The sequence below is a fragment of the Panthera leo genome, chromosome A2 (assembly GCF_018350215.1).
Source record: "Panthera leo isolate Ple1 chromosome A2, P.leo_Ple1_pat1.1, whole genome shotgun sequence".
In the NCBI taxonomy this organism is placed as follows: Eukaryota; Metazoa; Chordata; class Mammalia; order Carnivora; family Felidae; genus Panthera; species Panthera leo.
Window position 1 is genome coordinate 162595542 of NC_056680.1, and position 19450 is coordinate 162614991.

Below are 19450 nucleotides of genomic sequence, written 5' to 3' on the forward strand. Positions count from 1 at the left end.
CCCTTCTTTTGTTTGTTCTTAAGGATAAATGTGGACATTTCACTTTGCTCACTTATAAAAAAATTTTTTTCATTTTTGAGACAGAGAGAGAGAGAGCGAGCACAATTCGGGGAGGGGCAGAGAGAGAGGGAGACACATGTCCGAAGCAGGCTCCAGGCTCTGAGATGTCAGCCCAGAGCCCGACGCGGGGCTCGAACTCACCGACTGCGAGATCATGACCTGAGCTGAAGTCGGGCGCTTAACCCCGAGCCACCCAGGCGCCCCAAATGTGGGTATCTTAATCACAAATCAGCACATATTTTTACACAGGTATGGGAGTAACTTACACTATGAGGAGTGATGTGACGGTGGGGCTGTCACCACCGAGAGCCCAAGGGGCGAGGGGCGGAGCCGCTGCCCGGCCGGGGGACCGGGAGCCAGCAGAGGTGCCGGGGTCCTGCCGGGAGGGCTGCTCCAGCCCCAGAGAGTGGGGAGGAAACACCAGCAGAGGCCGGGACCCCGGGGGTCAGCATCTGGACGTGGCGGCTCCTCCTCCGTCCCCTGCTGTCCCTGCCCTCGGAGCGCTTTCGGTCAGACTGGTGAGGAAGACAGAAGTTAGAGACGCCCGTGTCAAAAAACCACGCGGAAACCAAACAGCGTTTCTAAAGACGTTTTTCACAAGAGGACACGGAGCCCGAGTCTGGGGAGGGCGGGACGGGCGCGGGGGTCGGACGCGCCTGCGCAGGGCCGTGGGGGGCCCCGGGTGGGCACGGCCGGTGGTGACTGCAGCCGCAGGCGGGACAGGAGGCCTCGGACCTTCGAGGGGCCACGGTGACGGTGGGGCTGCTCGGAGGGGCGAGGGGAACCCAGGCTGCCGTGGAGGGAAAAGGGGGGAAACGTTTCCGCGTCCAGGGGGGTAGCAGGAGGAACTGGGTTCAGACCTCGCTGGGGGAGAGAGAGGCGGGCAGGGCCACGAGCACACGTGGAGGGAGGGTCCAGCTGGGGAGGAGGACACGGAGTGAAGGGGGCCGAGCATGGCGGCCGGTGACAGGCTGGACACGGGAGGGGAGCTGTGCTCCTGGGTTCCGAAAGTTCCGGGGGGCCTTCGGGCCGACGGGGGCCAGGAACGAGGCGACGCTCTCGGGGACGACGTGTGCGCAGCAGGCCGCCGGGAGCTGTGGACACGTCGGGAACCCCAGGCCTCCCGGGGCATCTGCAGCCGGTCCTGCAGCTCTGCCTGGAGACGCGGGGAGGCTCCTTCTCTGCACCAAGTGGCAGCGCCTCACGGAGGTCACATTTGGGTCTCTCGTCCTCTCACACGGACGCTCCGGAGGGGCACCCCGTCCCTGACCCTGAACTCTCCTAACGCAAGCACACGGGACGCCCGAGCACACGCAGGTGGCCGACTGCGCGTCCCCAACTCGCGCTGGTCCGCGGTCGCCGGCCGCCGGAGGGACTGCCCGGGACGCTCGGGGACCCGGGCGTGGGGTTGGGGTCGGGGTCGGGGCGCCGGGACCTGAGCACCCCACAACAGATCTGTCCGGGGGGGGGGGCCTTCGGGTTCGTAACACGCACCTTTTCCCAGCTTAAAGGACGGGGCGGGGTGCTTTCAGGGAAAAGATTCGCACGGAAAGACGGGGAGAACAACGCCAGGGAAAGGTGAGGCGCACAAAACAAGGCTTGGGGTTTCGGAGGGACGATGGCCAACCGTGTCACCCGGGACAAGAAACGACTGGCCCAAGAAACACCTGCAGCCAGACAAGCGGGGTCCGCTTGGTGACAGGAGGGGGGCCGGGAGGGGCCGGGGCAGGCACGCAGAGAAGGGGCTGCACTTTGGAAGAGCTGAGCGGGTCTTCCTGCAAAGCGGCCCGACCGCGGCCACCGCCGGCTGTCACTGCCGAGTCCCCTCCGCGGCGTCGGTCACGGCACTTGCTCTGGGGGCTCCTGCTGCGCTGGCGCAGCTGACCCTCGCGGCTCTTCTTCTGCCCTCATCTCCCGCACCCCTGCCCCCAGCCCCCCGCGCGGGGCTCTCTGGCTCAGACGCGGCCGTTTCTGTCTCCCTAACCGAATACCAGCTCAGCGACGCCGGGGACCGTGGCCGCCTCCTTCTGTCCCGGTGCTTCTCGGGCGCGTCCTCGCTGCGGCGAGCACGTGGCCCAGGGGCACGGGCTACCGTGGCAGCCGACCACCGCCACCCCCGGGGCCACCGCAAGGGGACTCTTTCGAGGTTGGGGGCACCGGGTGGCCACCAGCCGCCCCTGCTGTTTCCTCCTAAGACCCGCGGCCTCCCCGGGGCCCCCTTCCCCGCGGAACCACAGCCACGTGAGACCCGCCGGCTACGGGGAGCGTCTGCGCCTCTCCCGGCCTGGCCGCGATCGAGTGGCCGGACCCCCTCGAGCGGAGGGCAGGACTCGGGCTGTGAGAGGACTCGGGCCTGCCTCCTCCCGCGTCCGGTCGTCGGAGACCCAGCGCCAAGCCCGAGAAGCCACGGCCCCAGCCCTGGCACAGACCGGGAGCGCTCCAGCCCCGGCCGAACGCGCGTTTCGCCAACGGGACCCGCGTTAGAATATTTTTAAAACCTCTGTCAGATCGGCACTTGGAGAATTTCTAACGAAACCGGGCAGTATAAAAGCTTGTTATTTTAGGCTGTTGATGAAGCATGAGCTAAAAACCGGTTTTAGAAATTGCGAGGGGGGATTCTGAGCTAATTTCGGCAATCCCCTGAAATGTTAAGTACATCCAATACGACAGAAATCCAGTCTCTACCACACAGAACAAACCTGGAAGAGCCGCCTCCCAAAAAAAAAAAAAAAAAAAAAATCTAAGGACTAAGTTTAACAAACAAAAATGGACTTCAAACAAGGGAACAGGGCACCACGGATATGCTTTAACTTGGCCTTGGCGGCCAACACCCTAAGGAAAAACCCAAGCTCCCTCGGGAATGAAACGGGAATGAAATGGGAACGTTTTATCTGGAAAGAACCTGTCCGCTCCCGAGCTCCAGGCGGAACACGGGCGGGGCTGACACAGACGCAGGAGCTTTTATAGATGTAAAATATTTTATTTGTAAATGGTGATCTTCTAAATCTGTGTCCACAAATTCCAAAACCCATAACACTCTGTATACTTCAAAAAATTCAATTTTTGCCAACATTAGGTACTATTATACAGAACAGAAAACAAAAACCCGGTAGGACAAATACTGGTAGGATGTCAGGATATTGTACAAGAGAAGAAAAATATTCAAGAAACAAATTTCATACAGCTATTTATCAAGAGAAAAATATATACAATTGATTTATTCCGTAAGATAAAAATACATCATGCCATATACATTACAAGTTCCGAACTGCGTCACTGATAGACCGACAGTTCACAGCTCACTTGAATTGTGCACACAGAAACTTCATTTATGCTCAGCCTGTGAAGTGTCCGTACCAGAATCTTAAGTACAAAATAAAAAGCTAACCTGGTTCAAAATGCTGATTAAGTTTCTACAAGCAAACACAAAACAGTGTGTGTGTGTGTTTTTTTTTTTTATTAAAGAAATGTAAACAAACAGTTCATACAAACACATTTTAAAATTACATCTTCCAAAACCCTATCGGCCCGGGTCCTGCAGCCACGACTGATCAAATCTCTCTCTTTTTTTTTTTTTTCTTTTTTTCTCTTTTTTTCCTTTTCAAATGTTTGTGTTAAATAGAAGGCTAGAGAGTTAGACTGGAGCCCTGCTACATGATCTAAGACGTTTACATGATTCTCTGTGGCTTGAAACAAAGTTCTAATCAAAACTACTTTTGCTGAAGAAAAGTTCAGCCTCCATTTGGGTGTATCTTGAAGCAGTTATTATTCACAGTTATCACAAATCGTAAGCACAAAAAAACCTGAAGAAGTAGGGATGCAACAATAGAATATGAAAACATTAGTTTAAATTACCAAAACAGCTATAAAAGGCGGAGTCACAGCCCACACTCCGTTCTATCGGAAGGTGTATAAAACAATTAAGTACTAATAGACCGTAGTTTCCAAAAAACCCCAAATACTCTAGGTTGAAGTTTTGGTTATTACAGAATTATAATGGCATATTTAACAACACAAAGTTGTATTGTAACATCCCCGTGAACATTTTATAAGCACCCGAGCTGCTGCGGAGCCTGGTAGCATTTGGTCAATACTATTTTTATACTGTATTTTTTTTCTTCTCAAAATATTTACATATTTGTACAAAGTAACAGAGTTTGTTAGTTCTGCAGGTAACAGCAGCAGCTTGGCTTTCTTCTAACTTTTATTTAAAAATAGCTTCATTCACTTATTCAATAATAAATACAAAAAGTTTCTCTTATTTTACAGAAATCAAAAACTACAATAAACTGACTCATGGAATCAAGTATTTAAACGTGTTTTAGTGCAAGTTATCGCCCCTTAGCTCCGTCCCTAAGGAAGTCGTTGCAGTACATTCCTTGTTCAGTGGTGTCTACTTTATTTTAAAAAACTTTTAAGTTAGAGGGCCTGCCCCTTTTTCAGATAAGGCCGTGGCCAGCACTTTGGACGTATCTCCCTTTCGCTGGTGATCTCAGTCTTACATTCATAGGAAGCCCCCACCCTGGGGCCCGGCAGCCGCGGCTCTCCGCCCCAGTAGAAGTTTCTCCTCGGTGAGACTCGAGAACGAAACGAAACACGACAAAACCCACCCGCGGAAAGAAGGAGGAAGGAAAGAGAAAGCAGAAAACAAAAGTGCTGGGCCGTTCCGGGCCGTCCCGGCGGCTCCCGCCCGGGGCCGAGGAGCCGGGACTCCCAGAAGCTCGCTTCAAGAAGTCACACAACAGAAAACAAACATCTCTTTCTGTCTGCAGAAGTCAAACGGTGCGTCGAATCGCTTCTTCGTGGGGACGAGCCGCCCGCCGAACGGCGAGGAATGCGTTCAGTTCATCCACTTCCGGCAGTTCACGGCCCCGCAGTGACACGGAATCTTGTGCTGGTCGTCCTCGAAGTCGAACTTGTAGTCGTAGCACAGCTGCCGCGGCAGAGACACGGCGTGAGGGGGACGAAGGGGCCGCGCCTCGGTCCGCCCGGTCCTCGCGCCGGCAGTGCGGCAGGTGGACGGGAGGCCGGGCCGGGCCGCGGGGGACCCGGGGACCCGGGAACGAGAACCACCCGGGGCCAGGGAGGCACCGCCCGTAGGCCGAGCCAGCCCGAGGAACGGAAGGCGGGCTGGGGCGAGGCGCGTTCCACGGCTCCACGCGGCCCCCACGCTCCCTCTCCCCCGTCACCCTCGGGCCGGACGACCCATCCCGGCCAGCGGACCTCGTTTTCCTCCGTCCTCGCTTAAAAGGACGTTTACGGAGGGCCTCCTTAGGGTGACCGACCCCGCCGTCAGGTAGGTGGGGGTCCGCACGGCCACCCTGCTCACACAGAACCCCAGGTGGCCCAGCCAGAAGGGAGGACCCACACCCTCCGGGGCCCTCCTGACTCAGCACACCCCGAGTACGGCGCTGCTCGCCGAGACCTCCTGGGACACCGCAAGGGGACACCACGGAACTCACGCAGTAGCCTCCCTGAGCAACCGAGCTACCTAGCGCCTGTCACCGGGGCCTTGAGGGGTCCTTCAAGGAAACCTTCTCCACGGTACACAAAATGAGGCGGGGGCTCAGAGAGGCTGAGCCACCCACTCAAGATTCCTCAGGCGGGAAGGGGAAGGATGGGCCTGGAGCTCACGGGGCCTCCGAGCCAGCTTCTCAGGAACTTCCCCTCATTTACTCATCAAGATACTTTGAGATGCACAACGGGCCTTGGGTAAACTCTTGATTTGAAAGAGGGGATTCCAAAAAGACCAAGAACCTACAAGAACGACCCCAGAGCTCTATTCAAAGGGCCGGGGGTTCCAACAGTGTGAACACACGCAGGCCCCGGAACCCCCGGGAGAGGGCTCCAGAAACCCACGGTGCTCGGCGTTCCCGGGTTGAAACGTGTGGTGATCGCGTTTGTGGGACACGGGCTTCGGGAACATAAACGAGTGGTCTAGACTAGAAATAACCTTAACGGGGGAAAGGCGTCTGTGGGACCAAAGAAACAAATGTCAAGTTCGGCATCCAGCATTTTGAAGAAAAGAAAGAATAACAGAAGAGCCAAGCTGTTTGAAAATCTTGAGAAAAACCTGGAAGCTCGTCTCGATCCAGTGTGTGAATTCAAGCAATCCGGACCCACATGCCACCCCCAGACTGGCCACCCACAGCCTTACGGTGGCCTCCCGTGAGCCGTAACGTTCCTGGAGGCCACGATCCCATTTCCTCAGACATCAGTTCGATGACAGGTAAAATCTTTAAGGAGAGGGACGTTGCCCGACTGTGACCAAGGGGGTAAGACACGGGAAAACGATGCCAGGCGGGCGATGCGGGGACGTGGAGTTTGGGGAGCACAGCATGAGGGAATCGGGAGGAGCTGGCCTCGAACACTGCAATGCTTCCATGAGGAGGAAGGTGGCGCTCGAATGTCCCTGGGTGAAGTGACAGGGTGGCAGCCTCTGACCTACCACGAGGAGAATTTCTCCAGCAGCAAAGACTTTGGAAAACAACGGGCCAGGCTGACTGTTCAAAGCGGGGAACTCCGTGTGGGGATGAGGACGGAGCAGACACGACCCACACTCTTACCTCCTCTCCCTTCTGGATCCTCCGGTTGGAGCTGATGATAATTTTGTGTCCCCTCTCAAAAGTCACCACTTCTGCCACGCAGTTAGGCGCACACGAATGGTTGATGTATCTGCAAGCCACCGTTTCAGAAAAGTGTTTATTAGAAAACAGCTGGAGGCAGCTTCAAACACTTTCAGTTCTTACGGAAAACTGGTCCCTAATACAGTTCTACCTGCCCATCAATAGAACAGACCAATCAGACAACTTTAGATCAAAATTCTTGCCTGGACTTATCTGCCCTGAATGCTTCATCGCGGAGGCTGTCATGAGCATAGGGGCCCAGGGAGCCCAACCTCCTGGACCAGACTCCTCGCCTCACCTGGCAGGCCCTCCGGTGAGCGTCGCGTCGATCACGTGGTCACTATCCATGCGGAACATGTACACGCCGCGGTTCTGCAAGAGAAAAGTCAGAAACTTCTCCACGTGCACGGTCACAGCAGGGAGACGGAGTCGGGGGGAAGAGAAGCGCGGCCGATCGCACTCACTGTGCGTTCACACAGCCGGTCAGCTGACATTGGTTTACGTGCTGTGAACGTGCGTCAGCGATCGTGAGGCAACACCAGGTTCACTAACCTACAGGTCTATCTACGCAAACAGTACCACCAACTGAGTAAGGGAAGACTGACAGAAAAAAAACAAGGCAAACACAAGGACGTCCAGATGTGCCTTGTGGTCCAGAGTGAACGTAGCAGGACAGATTAGGCCCCGTCTCCAGCTTTTAGCACGGGGACAGGGAAGAGGATGTCACTTACCTGAGACTCGTACAGCTTCTCCTTTCTGTTGGCGACTTCATTTCGAATGATAGTCCCGATGTACTCGATGACCATGGTGTGCTTCTCGATGTCTCTGGCAGCATACAGGCCCAGCCCCTGCAAAAGGCAGAAAAGGAAAAGAAAAGGTATGTACACGTACCTCAGTTACCACTTCAACTTCCTGGACAACAAACGGATCATTTCCTTTCCTACAAAGACCACGTCCTAAGTGCAGTGCTAAAGACTTCGCCTGAACTCAAGCACTCTTTTCTAGTGAACACACATACTTCCATATGAAACAATCTTGCCACTTAATGCCACAACTACCTGTCTCAGTCTCGTGTCCTCACACGAAATTCTTTTTTTTTAATGTTTTATTTTTAGTTTTTGAGAGAGAGAGAGAGAGAGAGACAAGAGTGTGAGCGGGGGAAGGGGCAGACAGAGAGAGGGAGACCCAGAATCCGAAGCAGGCTCCAGGCTCCGAGCTGTCAGCACAGAGCCGGAACTCACCAGCAGTGAGATCGTGACCTGGGCCAAAGTTGGACACTTGACCGACTGAGCCACCCAGGCGCCCCGTCACACGAAATTCTTAAGACATATTTACAGACTAGCACCGCTGGCTGCCCACGGTCTGCCCGACGTCTTATCTTGCGTGTAATTCGTGCTGAGATCCCACCAACTAAACACGCGAACGGCTTCTGGAATTCGTTTTCTCCCGTTGCCATTTCCAAAAGGGCACGGCAGGACAGTAAACTTAACAAATCAGAAACAGGACTAACCACAGGGGTTATTAATACTGCAGTCAGGTTTCAGATCTGGCGAGGAGTTCCTGGGAGCCAGGGCAGAAGGGGAAGCAGGAAAAGGAGGAAAGTTGGAAAGACAAAGTTCTTCCAAAAGGGAATCTTCTCCCCTCAAGTTTTGAGTCCTGAGAAATGTACAGGAGTCTGAACTGGCTAAAAACACTGAAACAGGTCTCTCGTTTGGCAGTTCAGAGTGTCTATGCCAGGGGCCTAATAAATCACATTCCATTATGCACGGTTTTAGGGTTTCAGCATTACAAATTCTGGAAAAATAACACACTGAAAGAAATACAGACAATTTCTATGGACATTTGACATTTTCCTGTCCCGATGTGTCTGCCTTCTCTGCTCAAACTGGCCGGAAGACAGCAGTAACAGAGTAGGGAAAGAGCATGTGCTAACTGGGAGGGTCCCCAGGTGCAGCGACATCCAGCGGCCACAGTGGGGCACACAGTACCAGGCACCTTAGACACTTGGGTGTGTGAATTCTCTTTTGGTGAAAAAAAAAAAAAATTACACAATTTATCTGTTCAATTCCAGGTGAATGAACCAGAACACAAAAAGTAACATGTATAGAGATCAATATAATTTCATTTGAGAGCGGACAGGGAGGGGCACCTGGGGGGGGCTCAGTTAAGCGTCTGACTTCGGCTCGGGTCATGATCCCGTGGTTCCTAAGTTTGAGTCCCGCATCAGGCTCTGTGCTGACAGCTCAGAGCCTGGAGCCTACTGTGGATTCTGTGTGTGTCTCTCTCTCTCTCAAAAACAAATAAATATTAAATAAACTTAAGGAGAAAAAAAAAAAAAGGTCAGGGAAATCAATGAAAAAGAACAGAGAATCCCCAGTAGGTCCGTGCATATGTGAAAGCTGAATGCGTGACAGTTGTCAGCAGTATGGTGGTATGACGATCAGAGTAATGTGGGAGGATTACTTACCAAATGGTGCTTCAACTCGTTATTCAACGGAAGAAAATAAAATTGTCTTAAACGTAAAAAACCTCTGAACTACAGATACCTAAGAGCCACATACACAACATAGTCACCAAGACTAGAAGCTACAGAAAAGGATATACATTTGACTATGTGAAAATTACAACCTTTTTTAAACTTTACTTTTATTTTGAGAGACAGAGAGCAAGTGGGGGAGGGCGGGGGAGGGAGGGGGGGAGAGAGAGAGGGAGAGAGAGGGAGAGACAGACAGAGACACAGACAGAGAACCCAAGCAGGCTGCATGCTGTCAACACAGAGCCCGACACAGGGCTCAAACTTATGAACCGTGAGATCACGACCTGAGCTGAAATCAAGAGTCGGACACTCAACTGACTGAGCCACCCAGTTGCCCCTCAAAATTAAAACGTTTCTAAAGAAAAAAGAAACCACATTTTCTAATAGGCAAAGGATGTTTTATAGGGCAATTCCTCTGTTAGCACAAGTTCTTAAGGACCGGGAAACGCAGGGGTATGTAATTTATAAAAGAGCAAATCCAAATGGCGAACGTGAAAAGCTGCTTGCTCATTCATCAGCTGGAAACTGCAGCTAAGGAAGGGGTATCAGGCTGGCAGAAATGGAAGAAGACAGTGGCACTACAGGTGGGAAGAGAAGAAGAGAGACCGTCTTCCGGGCACTGGAAGAAATGTGCATTTGCAGCCTTTTCAGAAAACCTAAGACGAAAAGTACGTATGCTTTTACACAGTCCTCTCACTTTTGGGAATATTCTCCAAAGAAGTGAATCTATCGATATGTGGGGGTATTCGGTACGAGAGATTGGTGGCACTGCTGTTTTGGGGAAAACCATAAGCAAAGCAAACGTTTATCGGCTGTGGGACGGTTGAATTAGTTACAGCTCAAGGGCATCATGGAACCTCACAGCCATTAGAATGAAACACCACTCCCTCAGCCACCCTAGAAGTTCCTCGGAGGACTGGCGCGTCAACGATGCTGCAGAAAGCGTAGCTGAATGACCCCACTGGCACATCTGTGCCCGGATGTTTCTGCACTCTTAGGACAGTACGTGGTGCAGACTCAACACCGGGGTAAGAAATCACTGAAACGACAGTGAGGGGGTAAGACCGACCGTGAGGAATGGTAAGAGTGGGTGGGCTCCTGGGGAACGTTTCAAATGGAAAGGACACACCGCCGGGAGTGGACCACTGGGTTCCCCAGGAATTCGAGGCGCTCTGCTCTTGAGGCAACAGCAGGAAGGAAAGACGGCGTATCTGTAATTTGAAAACCAAGTATCGAATAGAAACATCAAGAGCAGAAAGAGCTCTCAGGCACAAAATTTCAACACAAAAGAAAGATCAGTAGATAAAGTGGAAGTCACAGAACAAGGACAAGGGAACCAAAACCGGAGGGGGCAGGAGGAGGGTTGGTGGAGACAGAAGTCCTCGACTGCCTTTGCTCGCACTGATCACCCGGGGCCCCACCTCGGGCGCCAGACTGTCAGGTCTCGGAGGTCTCAGGTGACGCTGCTAGTCTGGGGTCCCCACTGCGAGATCTTGGATCTCGTGGGTCCAGTACTCGTCTACAGGTTCAAACAGAAAGAAACACAGGAACTCGCGAAAGAATTAATGAAGAAACACTTCCAGACTGAAGGCCATACGTTCCAGGTCAAAAAGGGTCTGGTAAGAAAAACAGCAATAACGCTTTAAAAAAATGACCCAAACCTAACCACGTTTTTTGTAAAATGTCCAAATACCAAGAACAACAACAAGATCCTAAAATCTTCCCGAGAGGAGGAAAAAGGTTCCAACAAAGGAACAAGAACCCCACTGAGTCTACACGGCGCAATACAGGTCAGATTTCTATTTTGAGGAGCTCACGCTGGGTGTGGGTGGGACGGGGTGGCAGGTGACAGCAGGGTGACAGCCAGAGAGTGGACCTGAGGGGGCTCTTCTGGGGGGACAGGCAACGAAAGCGGACGACGCTCTGGACCCGGGCCTACCGCGGCCAAGGCGCACGAGCCGCGCGCACGAGGACGGCGCGCACATGATCGGCTCTAGGGCAACGGGAGCCTCGGGATCCCATCCGGGGACTTCGGGAGGGAGACACCGAGCAGGCAGCTCAGGAAGGATGGGCCAGAGATGTCAACTCACACGCTCGGCCTACAGACGGCTCTCTCTGGAGGGGATGCGACAGTGTACGCACCAGCACACGCGGGGGCTTTCCCGCCAAGAGGCTTCCGAAAGAGAAGTCCCCGACCTGGAGCACCTTTTGAAAACACTCATCTGTATCTCTCCTGAGTACCCAGTAGCCCTGGTGAACTCTCCACGAATCCGTACGTGCAAAGCACAGCGCCACCTGCCTCCTGCCTCCCGCGAGCTTTCATGGAGACGCACAGGCGAGGATCCCAGGGGCCCTTCCTTTCGGGGGGCGGGGGCGGGGGCGGGGAGGGCATCGTGCTCCAGGAGACACACGGAGTCCCCCGTGTTACCGACCGACGAGATCCGACGGGGTGGTGGCGATGCGGTCCCACTCCCGCAGCCGCGGGACCCGCGTCCTCCCTCCCGCCCCGACGGCACACTACGCCCTCACCTGGATGCGGGACCGGGCCAGGTACACGTTGGACTTCCACTCGGTCTTCATCTTCCGGTACTGCGAGGACTTAGAGTGCACGAACTGCTTACTGTAGGGCGCGTTCAGCTCGCCGGTGACCGTGCTCTGAAAGGACTTGGAGGTGCTGGTGCTGTTCAGGGTGTGAGGTCTGCACGCAGCGGCACGTCAGCAGGAAGAAATAAAAGGAGAACTGAAGACATCTCCGAATGACGCCAAGCCCGTCGGTTCAAGTTCTTACTGACGAGAACGCACACGGAAAGCCGCCTAGCAGAGCCACACGGCGGGTTCTCTGATGCGGTCGGCACAGACACAGCCAGAGACAGCAGGGTTTGTAAGCAGCAGACAAGTCAAGCACAGAGACCACTAATGCGCCTAGAAACCCTGGGCTGTACTATGTGAAGTTAAAAGAAAATACCTTAACACAAACCTCTTGACATGGGCACTCATTTTAGGTTCCGATCGGGCGCAGCCTGTGGGGTTAACGGCAAGAGGAAGCTCCATGAGAGGGTTGCGGCCGTAGCGGAAGGTGTAGTTTTCACACGCCTCAACCCCAGGCAGCTGAAAAGGAGCAGAACAGACGGAGGGTTCGTTTACTGATCGGGACCGCAGGCCACGGCGAGCTGGCCCAAGGACGGCTCAGCTTGAACTTCTGCGGAAATAACCGGTCGACATACTCCCGGTTCACAAAACGGTCCTCTAGCTGGTGTTAACACAGCAGCCTGCACTTGGATGCGTTTCGTTGTTAACACACACATTTCAGACCTTAGTAAACCCTGGCGAACGCTCCCTGAAGACAAGTATTAACCCACGGAACAACCACACGCCAGCCAACACACGTGCCCGGTTTTTGGATCTGACTATTCCGGCCCACGCGTGGGGAGCGGACTACTTCACAACTTCGTTCTTTCAACTTTTAGATCTTCGTTTGGAGTTTTAAAAGTAAATACAGTTAAACAACATTTTGTAAGGTCTACTTTCTTGATTTCTTCCACGAGTTATCACACTCAATTCCCTGAGAGTGTAGGTGGTACCCTAAGAAATTTACTTGTAAAACAATTTTATGGTAAAAGTCTTTTCTAGAATTTATTACTTGTGAACATACTTCTCTACAGACCTGAAACCCATGTATCGTTTAGAGCCCTTGCTTCTACTGAAGAAAGTGGGCATATAACTCAGCGGCTTTTGGGGTGTCCTCTGCTTCTCCAAAAAACCAAAACTGCAACCAAAATAAAACCCACGAACATCGATGATTTTTTCTTATTCAAAATACTGCCTTATAATCATGCAGTTTCCCAAAAGCATTGGGTAGACTCACTGGCAAACAGGCTTATAATCCTAAAAGATTGCAAAGACATGTCAGAGACGGCCTGGTGCTCCTGCAATCCGACTGCCCTCTGGTGACTGGCCCTGGCATGGGGCAGGAACGTGGCCACCAGCACCCCGCTGTCGGGGACTGGACACACCAACATTGTTAAGCGCAGGGAAACGCGAGGAAGCAGAGGGGACGAGGGTCCCCTCCCCCACCCAGCACTGCCTGAATACAAAACAACGCTCCGTCCTTGCCCCTGCCTTGCCCGTGCCCTTGAAGAGACCCTGAAACTTGTGAGCCACCTCGCGGAGTGACCACGAACATTCACTGAGGTTTTCCGATGCGTCGTGGGTGCCTCAAGAGACACGAATAGAGGCGGGAGTGAATGCACAGGCAGAGCACGACCTCAAAGTATCAGGACTGTGACGGCTCGTGTTAAAACGGTCCCCCCCAAGGAACACCACGCACAACCAGAAAGGTGATGTGACGCCCCCTCTCGCCCGAGATACTCACGGACTCCGCGATCCGCACCACCGCGGACACCGTTAGGCCAAACAGGTCCTCTCCCTTTAAATATGCTGGAAAGAGCTGGAGCATTTCAGACTGTTTTCTCACACACGCCACGGGCTCCAAAATTTTATCCCAAACACCTACATGTGGCCAAAACAAACAAAAACAAAACAGTTTACAACAAACTTGCTCTCCGCTCAACAGAGAGGAAAACCGGATAAAGTCGAAAACCGGAGCAAAATGAAGACTGAGCCTCCAAGATGTCCCAGTTTCCACCTAAGGCCTTGGAGGCAGTGACCCGACGAACCTGGTATTATCCGCTGGTCAGGGGGCAGTTTATGTCAAAGACTTTAGGAAATTTTGGGGGGAAGAATGCGTCACATTTAGGAACTTAAACAGTGGAAGTGGAAAGAAAGTTTAATGTAACAGATTCATGCAAGAAGTTCATTCATCTTCATACTAGGCACATGACTTTAAATTTTTAAATGATTAGTCCAATTAGCAGTGTGTAGAAATACATTTCTTTTTTCTCAGATTTAAATTAGAATAGGAAATTGGTATTTCCACTAGAATTATCTTCAGGGCATTTTCATACATTTTTATAAAAATCGCTGGGAAAAAAAAAAGCAATTCCCAGTACTTTCTGCATCAATAAAATGACCGCTTAGGTTTCACGCTATGGTCAAAATTAAGCGTCTAATTACTCGCTGCTAATATGTTTAACGTCTGACGCTACTCATACACGGCAACGTACAGAAGACGCTTTGAATATGGCTCCCGCCCTCTGACCCGGAAGGCCCAGTGCAAACAACAGGCAATCTCCACGTACAAATCACCGGTTTATCAACTGACTGTGTGTTCAAACACATACTCTGATTTTGAGTAGGTCCGGCAAGCGCCGGGAAAGTGGCGCGGCGAGGACAGCAGGTGCAATACCTCAAAGAAGCGAAGATTTGCACGTGTCCGTGAAAACCCCACACCTGTGCTGGGAAGGTCTGAGGCAAGCACGAGACGGCACACGGGAACCCGGGCGCGACCCGTCTCTGCGGGGCACACGAGCGCGACGTTACCTTTAGGGGAGGAGTCGCTCAGGACCAGGTCTTCGTGGCCTTGCTCCACGATTCGGATGACGAACACCGGGCGCCCCTCCTTCTCCTCGATGGAGCACAGGTAGCGGCAGCGCCTGTTGGCGTAGCGGGTGCTCCAGTACAAGCGGCTGGCCTCGTAGCCCACGGGGAAGAGCGCCTTGGGGGAATGGAACGCCTGCATCTGCTGTGGGAGCAGCTGGCCGATCGTGTGGAAGATGAGGCTTCCGACGCGGAACGTGTGGTCCCGCTCTCCGCGCTGCACGATGCTAGCGATCTGTCGCACCTCGTCGCGTTGAACGTAGACCCGTCTGAAGACCGCGAAGTAACTCAGCTCCTGCTCGTGAATTCCCTTTGGTTTGTGCACGGGACACAGCATCGTTTTATCCTTAAAAAACATGCATTGTGCTTTAATGGCGCAAGTGAAGTGGTAAATGTTGGCGCACCGAAATCTGTGGCATCCGCTGGTGGCGCCCATTTTATGGCAGAAGACGCACTTCATCTGCAGGCCCCTCCTCAGCGCCAGCTCCACGTTTATCAAGGCCCCGGCCTGGGTCTCATAGACCTCCGTGGACCACAGCGCACAGTTCAGGTGGACCCACACGTCCAAGTCAAGGTTGAGCAGTCTCGCCGGTCCGTCGGTCAGTCCATCACCCTCTTCGTGGCAAAAGCAACACTTCCGATAGTCTTTGGGCACAGGGTCAGGCTTAAGGGACGTGCCCAGCTTCTTCAGAAACTCGTCGATTTCATCCTCACAAGGGGGTTTGAATGTCCCCTTGGGGATTACGATGTGGATGCTCCACTTCTTCCATTTCATCCCTCTCCACTTCTTATTAATCGGCCTACAATCTTCAAACCCCCCGTGGACAGTTCTCAGCCGAGGCTTTAACTTGACTGTCACCTTAAGCTCGTCTGGCTTGGCCTCTACTTTGGCTGCTTCAAACGCCGGAGGGAAAGTGATGGGGGGTGACGCGGGGGGAGAAGCTTCTTCCTGGAGCTGCGGGAGGCAGTGCACGTCCAAGGTGGAGATGTTGTTACTGTACTGGTGAAACGCTTTGGAAGGCGTCTCTCTTACAGGCGACTGTGGCAACGGAGGGGCGGATTCCTGCGCAGGAAACAAGAGCAGCTCTAGAGCAAGAAGCCTTTCACGGGGCCTGGGCCCGGGGGGCAGGGAAAGGCTCCCTGAGCGAGGGGTTCGCGCACAGCAGAAGCGGCCGCCCAACCCCGAGGGCGTTGATGAGGGCAGGACAGTGCTGGGGGTCCCTCCCCTGGCCTGCTGGACAAAGCCGTTATCTCTGGAGAACATTCTGCTCCTACACCTTCCCGGACACTCCTGTCTACCCAGGAGAGACCCAGAAAATTCCACGCTGAAGAGGGGCTAATTCGTACAATGGAGCAGTGTCTTTTGTTAAACCAAACAAGAACTTGGGAACGTGACCTTCTCTGAGCTTCTCCGCACTCTCTGAACTTCCTGACTGCTAACCTTAGGTTGAACTAATCGGCACAGATGTGAACGAAGGGGCAGCAGTCCCTGCCCTCACATCACACATCACTCTTCTCCACGGCTGCCTGGTTCCGACCCCGCTGCCTAAAGAGGTGAGCTCAGAGAGACGCCCCAGGACTTTTTCCCCGGGGACACGGTCTCACCCCCGACCCACGGGGCTCCCCTCTTCTCACACCCCCCCCCCCCCCCCCGCCAGGTATCTGAAGACACGCACCTCCCGTAACTCCAGAAGCAGGCAGGAACAGCGCACCAAATTAAAAAATTATCTGGTAAAAAACCAACTCCTCTTCTTATAGAGGTTGACGTATTTCAATTTCAAGTCTAAACCTATTTGACATATAGCTTGATTTCATTATACTGGAGACTACTGCCTGTTATAAAAATAAGAGTCTCCAGAACCTTCTTCCAGCAAAGACAGAACAGTGATCTGCAGGAAGGGCTGTCAGCACCACCTCACGGGAAGGCTTCCTTCAGCATGAATGGTTGAGGACGGTTCCCCGCATCAGCCATACACTCAGATACACTTCAGTCACACAGAGGCAAGTAAAGGAGACCATTTCCACCACGACGTGAACACAATGCTTTCTCCCCAAAATACACGAGGAGACTTAAATTGTGTTTATGAACAGGCTTTCCCGTCAGGGTAAGATCAATACGAGTTGTAATTATTGTTGTAATTCAATTAAGATATTTTTAATTAAATAAGTAAAACTAAAGGCTGTATTACTATGAGTGTTTTAGTCAACTGTGAACTTTCAAGATAGAATTCAAGCCTACTCCCCTCATCGTGGAAGCGGGATTTCTCTGAAACAGCACAGGCCTCCCTGCCTCCACCCACAGTACATCTCCCTCGATTTCCTGCACGCAGAGAGCTATGAACCTGTTCTATTCACTAACGTAACCCAAAAGCACGGAAGTCACTCGCTATACCTTGTTCACTAACAGACACCAGCCTAATTTTACCTTGCTTTCTGAGTTTTTTGCTTGTGTGGATGAGGCATAAAGAACGAAGCAGTTATTACTACAGAAGACAATGTCCTTCTCGACTCTGTGGGAGCTTTCTCGGGAATCCTGAAAAGCAAAGAGAAATGTGTAAGGATCTCAACAAATCAAAATTTCGTAAAAACAAGGTCTGTGCGTTGTTGGTTTTTATGCTACGTTAAAAGTGAAAACAGCTCTCTGTCCTAAAAGTAGAAAAAAAAGGAACCACACGCCAATACCTGGCATCTAAAAATTTAGCCAAAGAGAAAATAAATTTACGAAAATAAACTGGATGATCCATATTCACTCTTTTTAGAAATACGTTGTTCTCATAGTATCCAACCGAAGAGTCCACGGTAGCTATTTGGTTTTAACCTAGAGCATGTACGGCACACGCTGAGGCTACTTCCCAGAATGTGGGTCCCATGGAGCCCCCCACGGGCGGACTCGTGCGGACACAGGAGCGAAAAAGCAGCACGTGGGACCCTTTCGGTGGAGGCGAGTGGTGGGGTCAGAAGGAGTGCTGAAGTACCTTGTTCACGAAGGCCAGATCTCTGAAAGATTTCCTCACGCCGCCTCCAAGAATAACCACTTTACAGTGACAGCACCACTGTGGTCTGAGGGCCGCGCCTTCTGCGATACCGGAATCCTTATATCCAGAAAGACCTAAATGCAGGAGTCTTTCATTGGCGATCGCAGGTGACCAATAACACAATGTGGTACAAGGTGTAAAACTGCACTGTACCAACCCACAACGCGGCTCACTTAACTTCCCTTCTATCATCCTTTTCGCGCGGTTACACGGCACGTATTACAGGAGCACACGTACTCTCAAGCAGCTGGGGAACCGCTCAAACGTGCGAGCACGAGAGAAAAGCAATGCACCATGCTGGGTTAATATCCACCCTACGCGTGAGGTGGGGGTAGGGGAGGTGGGGGTAGGGGAGGTGGGTACTACTTTTGCCTGAGGGTTAAGACGATGAAAAATGTTCTATGAAGGATGAAGAGGCACAGGTAGGCGGCTAAGTTTGATGTGGGAAGTCGCAGAGGGGTGAGCAGAGTCCCAGGGCCCAGATAAAGATGTGGGAATGCAGGCCGGGCACGCTCGAGCACAGCTTCATGCAGGGTGTGAAGGCAGAAAGGGAGAACAGGGGACGGGAGTGTGAGAGAAGCAGGTGGAGGCCGGGAGTTCAAAGACCCCACACAGACCACCCTCGGGGTTCCCAGAGGAGGCCCGCGCGGAAGCTGCCAGGTTGTGGGGGCGGGGCGGGGACGGACAAGATTCCGAGGGACCGGGGGCAAAGAGGACAGCGCAGGGAAGCTGGGCAGGTCTGAGGAGCCGGCAGGTGCCAGCATGGCCACGGGAGGGGGCCTCACGGGGGGCGGAAGGAAGAGGGGACAGGCTGCCGACGCCAGTCGCGTGTGCGACAGGGGAAGCGGCGGTCGGTGCGGCGGGCGCTCGGGGAGCTGGCGTGCCAGCACCTCCTGGGGGACGACGTGACAGGACGTCCATCCCAGAGCGCTGAGGCCAGCACGCCACAGACGACAGAACGCCCGCGGACGGTTAATTTACCCAGGAGCACACACCAACATGCCACCTGGTAGTTGTTAAAAACTAAAGTGGGATTTTAACGAGAACCAGCTTAACCCGGGACTCAAGGGCGAATTCGAGGTCAACGGGACGCAGAGCAGCTCACCATCGCTCGCTGGACGGAACGGCACGCTGGGCGGCTTCAGCCGGTAAGAGCTGGCTGATCTGGGAGGGTTTGCAGATCCTGGCGGAGGCCCACGAAGAAATATATGCTGTCGACACTCCAAGCCTGGGTTTACTCTGTGGCTACTGACCAAACCCACGGATGGAACATCTGGACCATTACTGACCTCATAGCTGTTAGGAACTCGGACGTGGAGAAGGTCGGAAAACGCAGCCACGACGCTGCTGATGTTCTGAAACAGAGGCGAGAACGCTGCGTCACCCCCACCGAGGGCGACGGCGAGCCACGGAGGCCAACTGCATCCTTCCGTGGCTGCCAGCCGCGGGACGCGTACGGTGGTAAAGTGCGAGCAAACCCAAGCACGTGTACGCAGGCTTAAGAGTCTCGGGGAAGAAGTCATTTGAATGAAGCAGCATCCCAAGAACGCTTGTCTAAAGAGAAATCCCCACACGGGGATCCCAGCTAACGTTAAGTATTTGCACGAACACCGACCTCTTCCGGCTGCCTTCCTATGTGACAGGCGGAACGGACGCCACCACCAGGAGGGAGCTAGATAGACCCTGTCAGTTCTCAC

At 53.2% G+C, this 19450-nt stretch overlaps 1 protein-coding gene across 23 annotated transcripts in view; it reads right to left on the reverse strand.

The window, feature by feature from the left end:
• Positions 1–3019: 3019 nt before the first annotated feature.
• Positions 3020–19450, reverse strand: part of KMT2C (lysine methyltransferase 2C) — a 283726-nt gene continuing 267295 nt past the window's right edge. For 21 of the 23 annotated variants that reach the window (XM_042927176.1, XM_042927161.1, XM_042927160.1 and 18 more), the window contains 11 exons: positions 18859–19108; positions 17694–17827; positions 17144–17251; positions 14662–15781; positions 13595–13731; positions 12188–12330; positions 11752–11920; positions 7418–7534; positions 6985–7058; positions 6627–6735; positions 3020–4993 (listed from right to left, as the gene is read on the reverse strand). In XM_042927176.1, coding sequence (XP_042783110.1) covers positions 4901–4993; positions 6627–6735; positions 6985–7058; positions 7418–7534; positions 11752–11920; positions 12188–12330; positions 13595–13731; positions 14662–15781; positions 17144–17251; positions 17694–17827; positions 18859–19108 — 2454 coding nt within the window. In that variant the 3' untranslated portion in view covers positions 3020–4900. The remainder of the gene's footprint in view (positions 4994–6626; positions 6736–6984; positions 7059–7417; positions 7535–11751; positions 11921–12187; positions 12331–13594; positions 13732–14661; positions 15782–17143; positions 17252–17693; positions 17828–18858; positions 19109–19450) is intronic. The other 2 variants (XM_042927177.1, XM_042927157.1) reach the window with 1 other exon arrangement.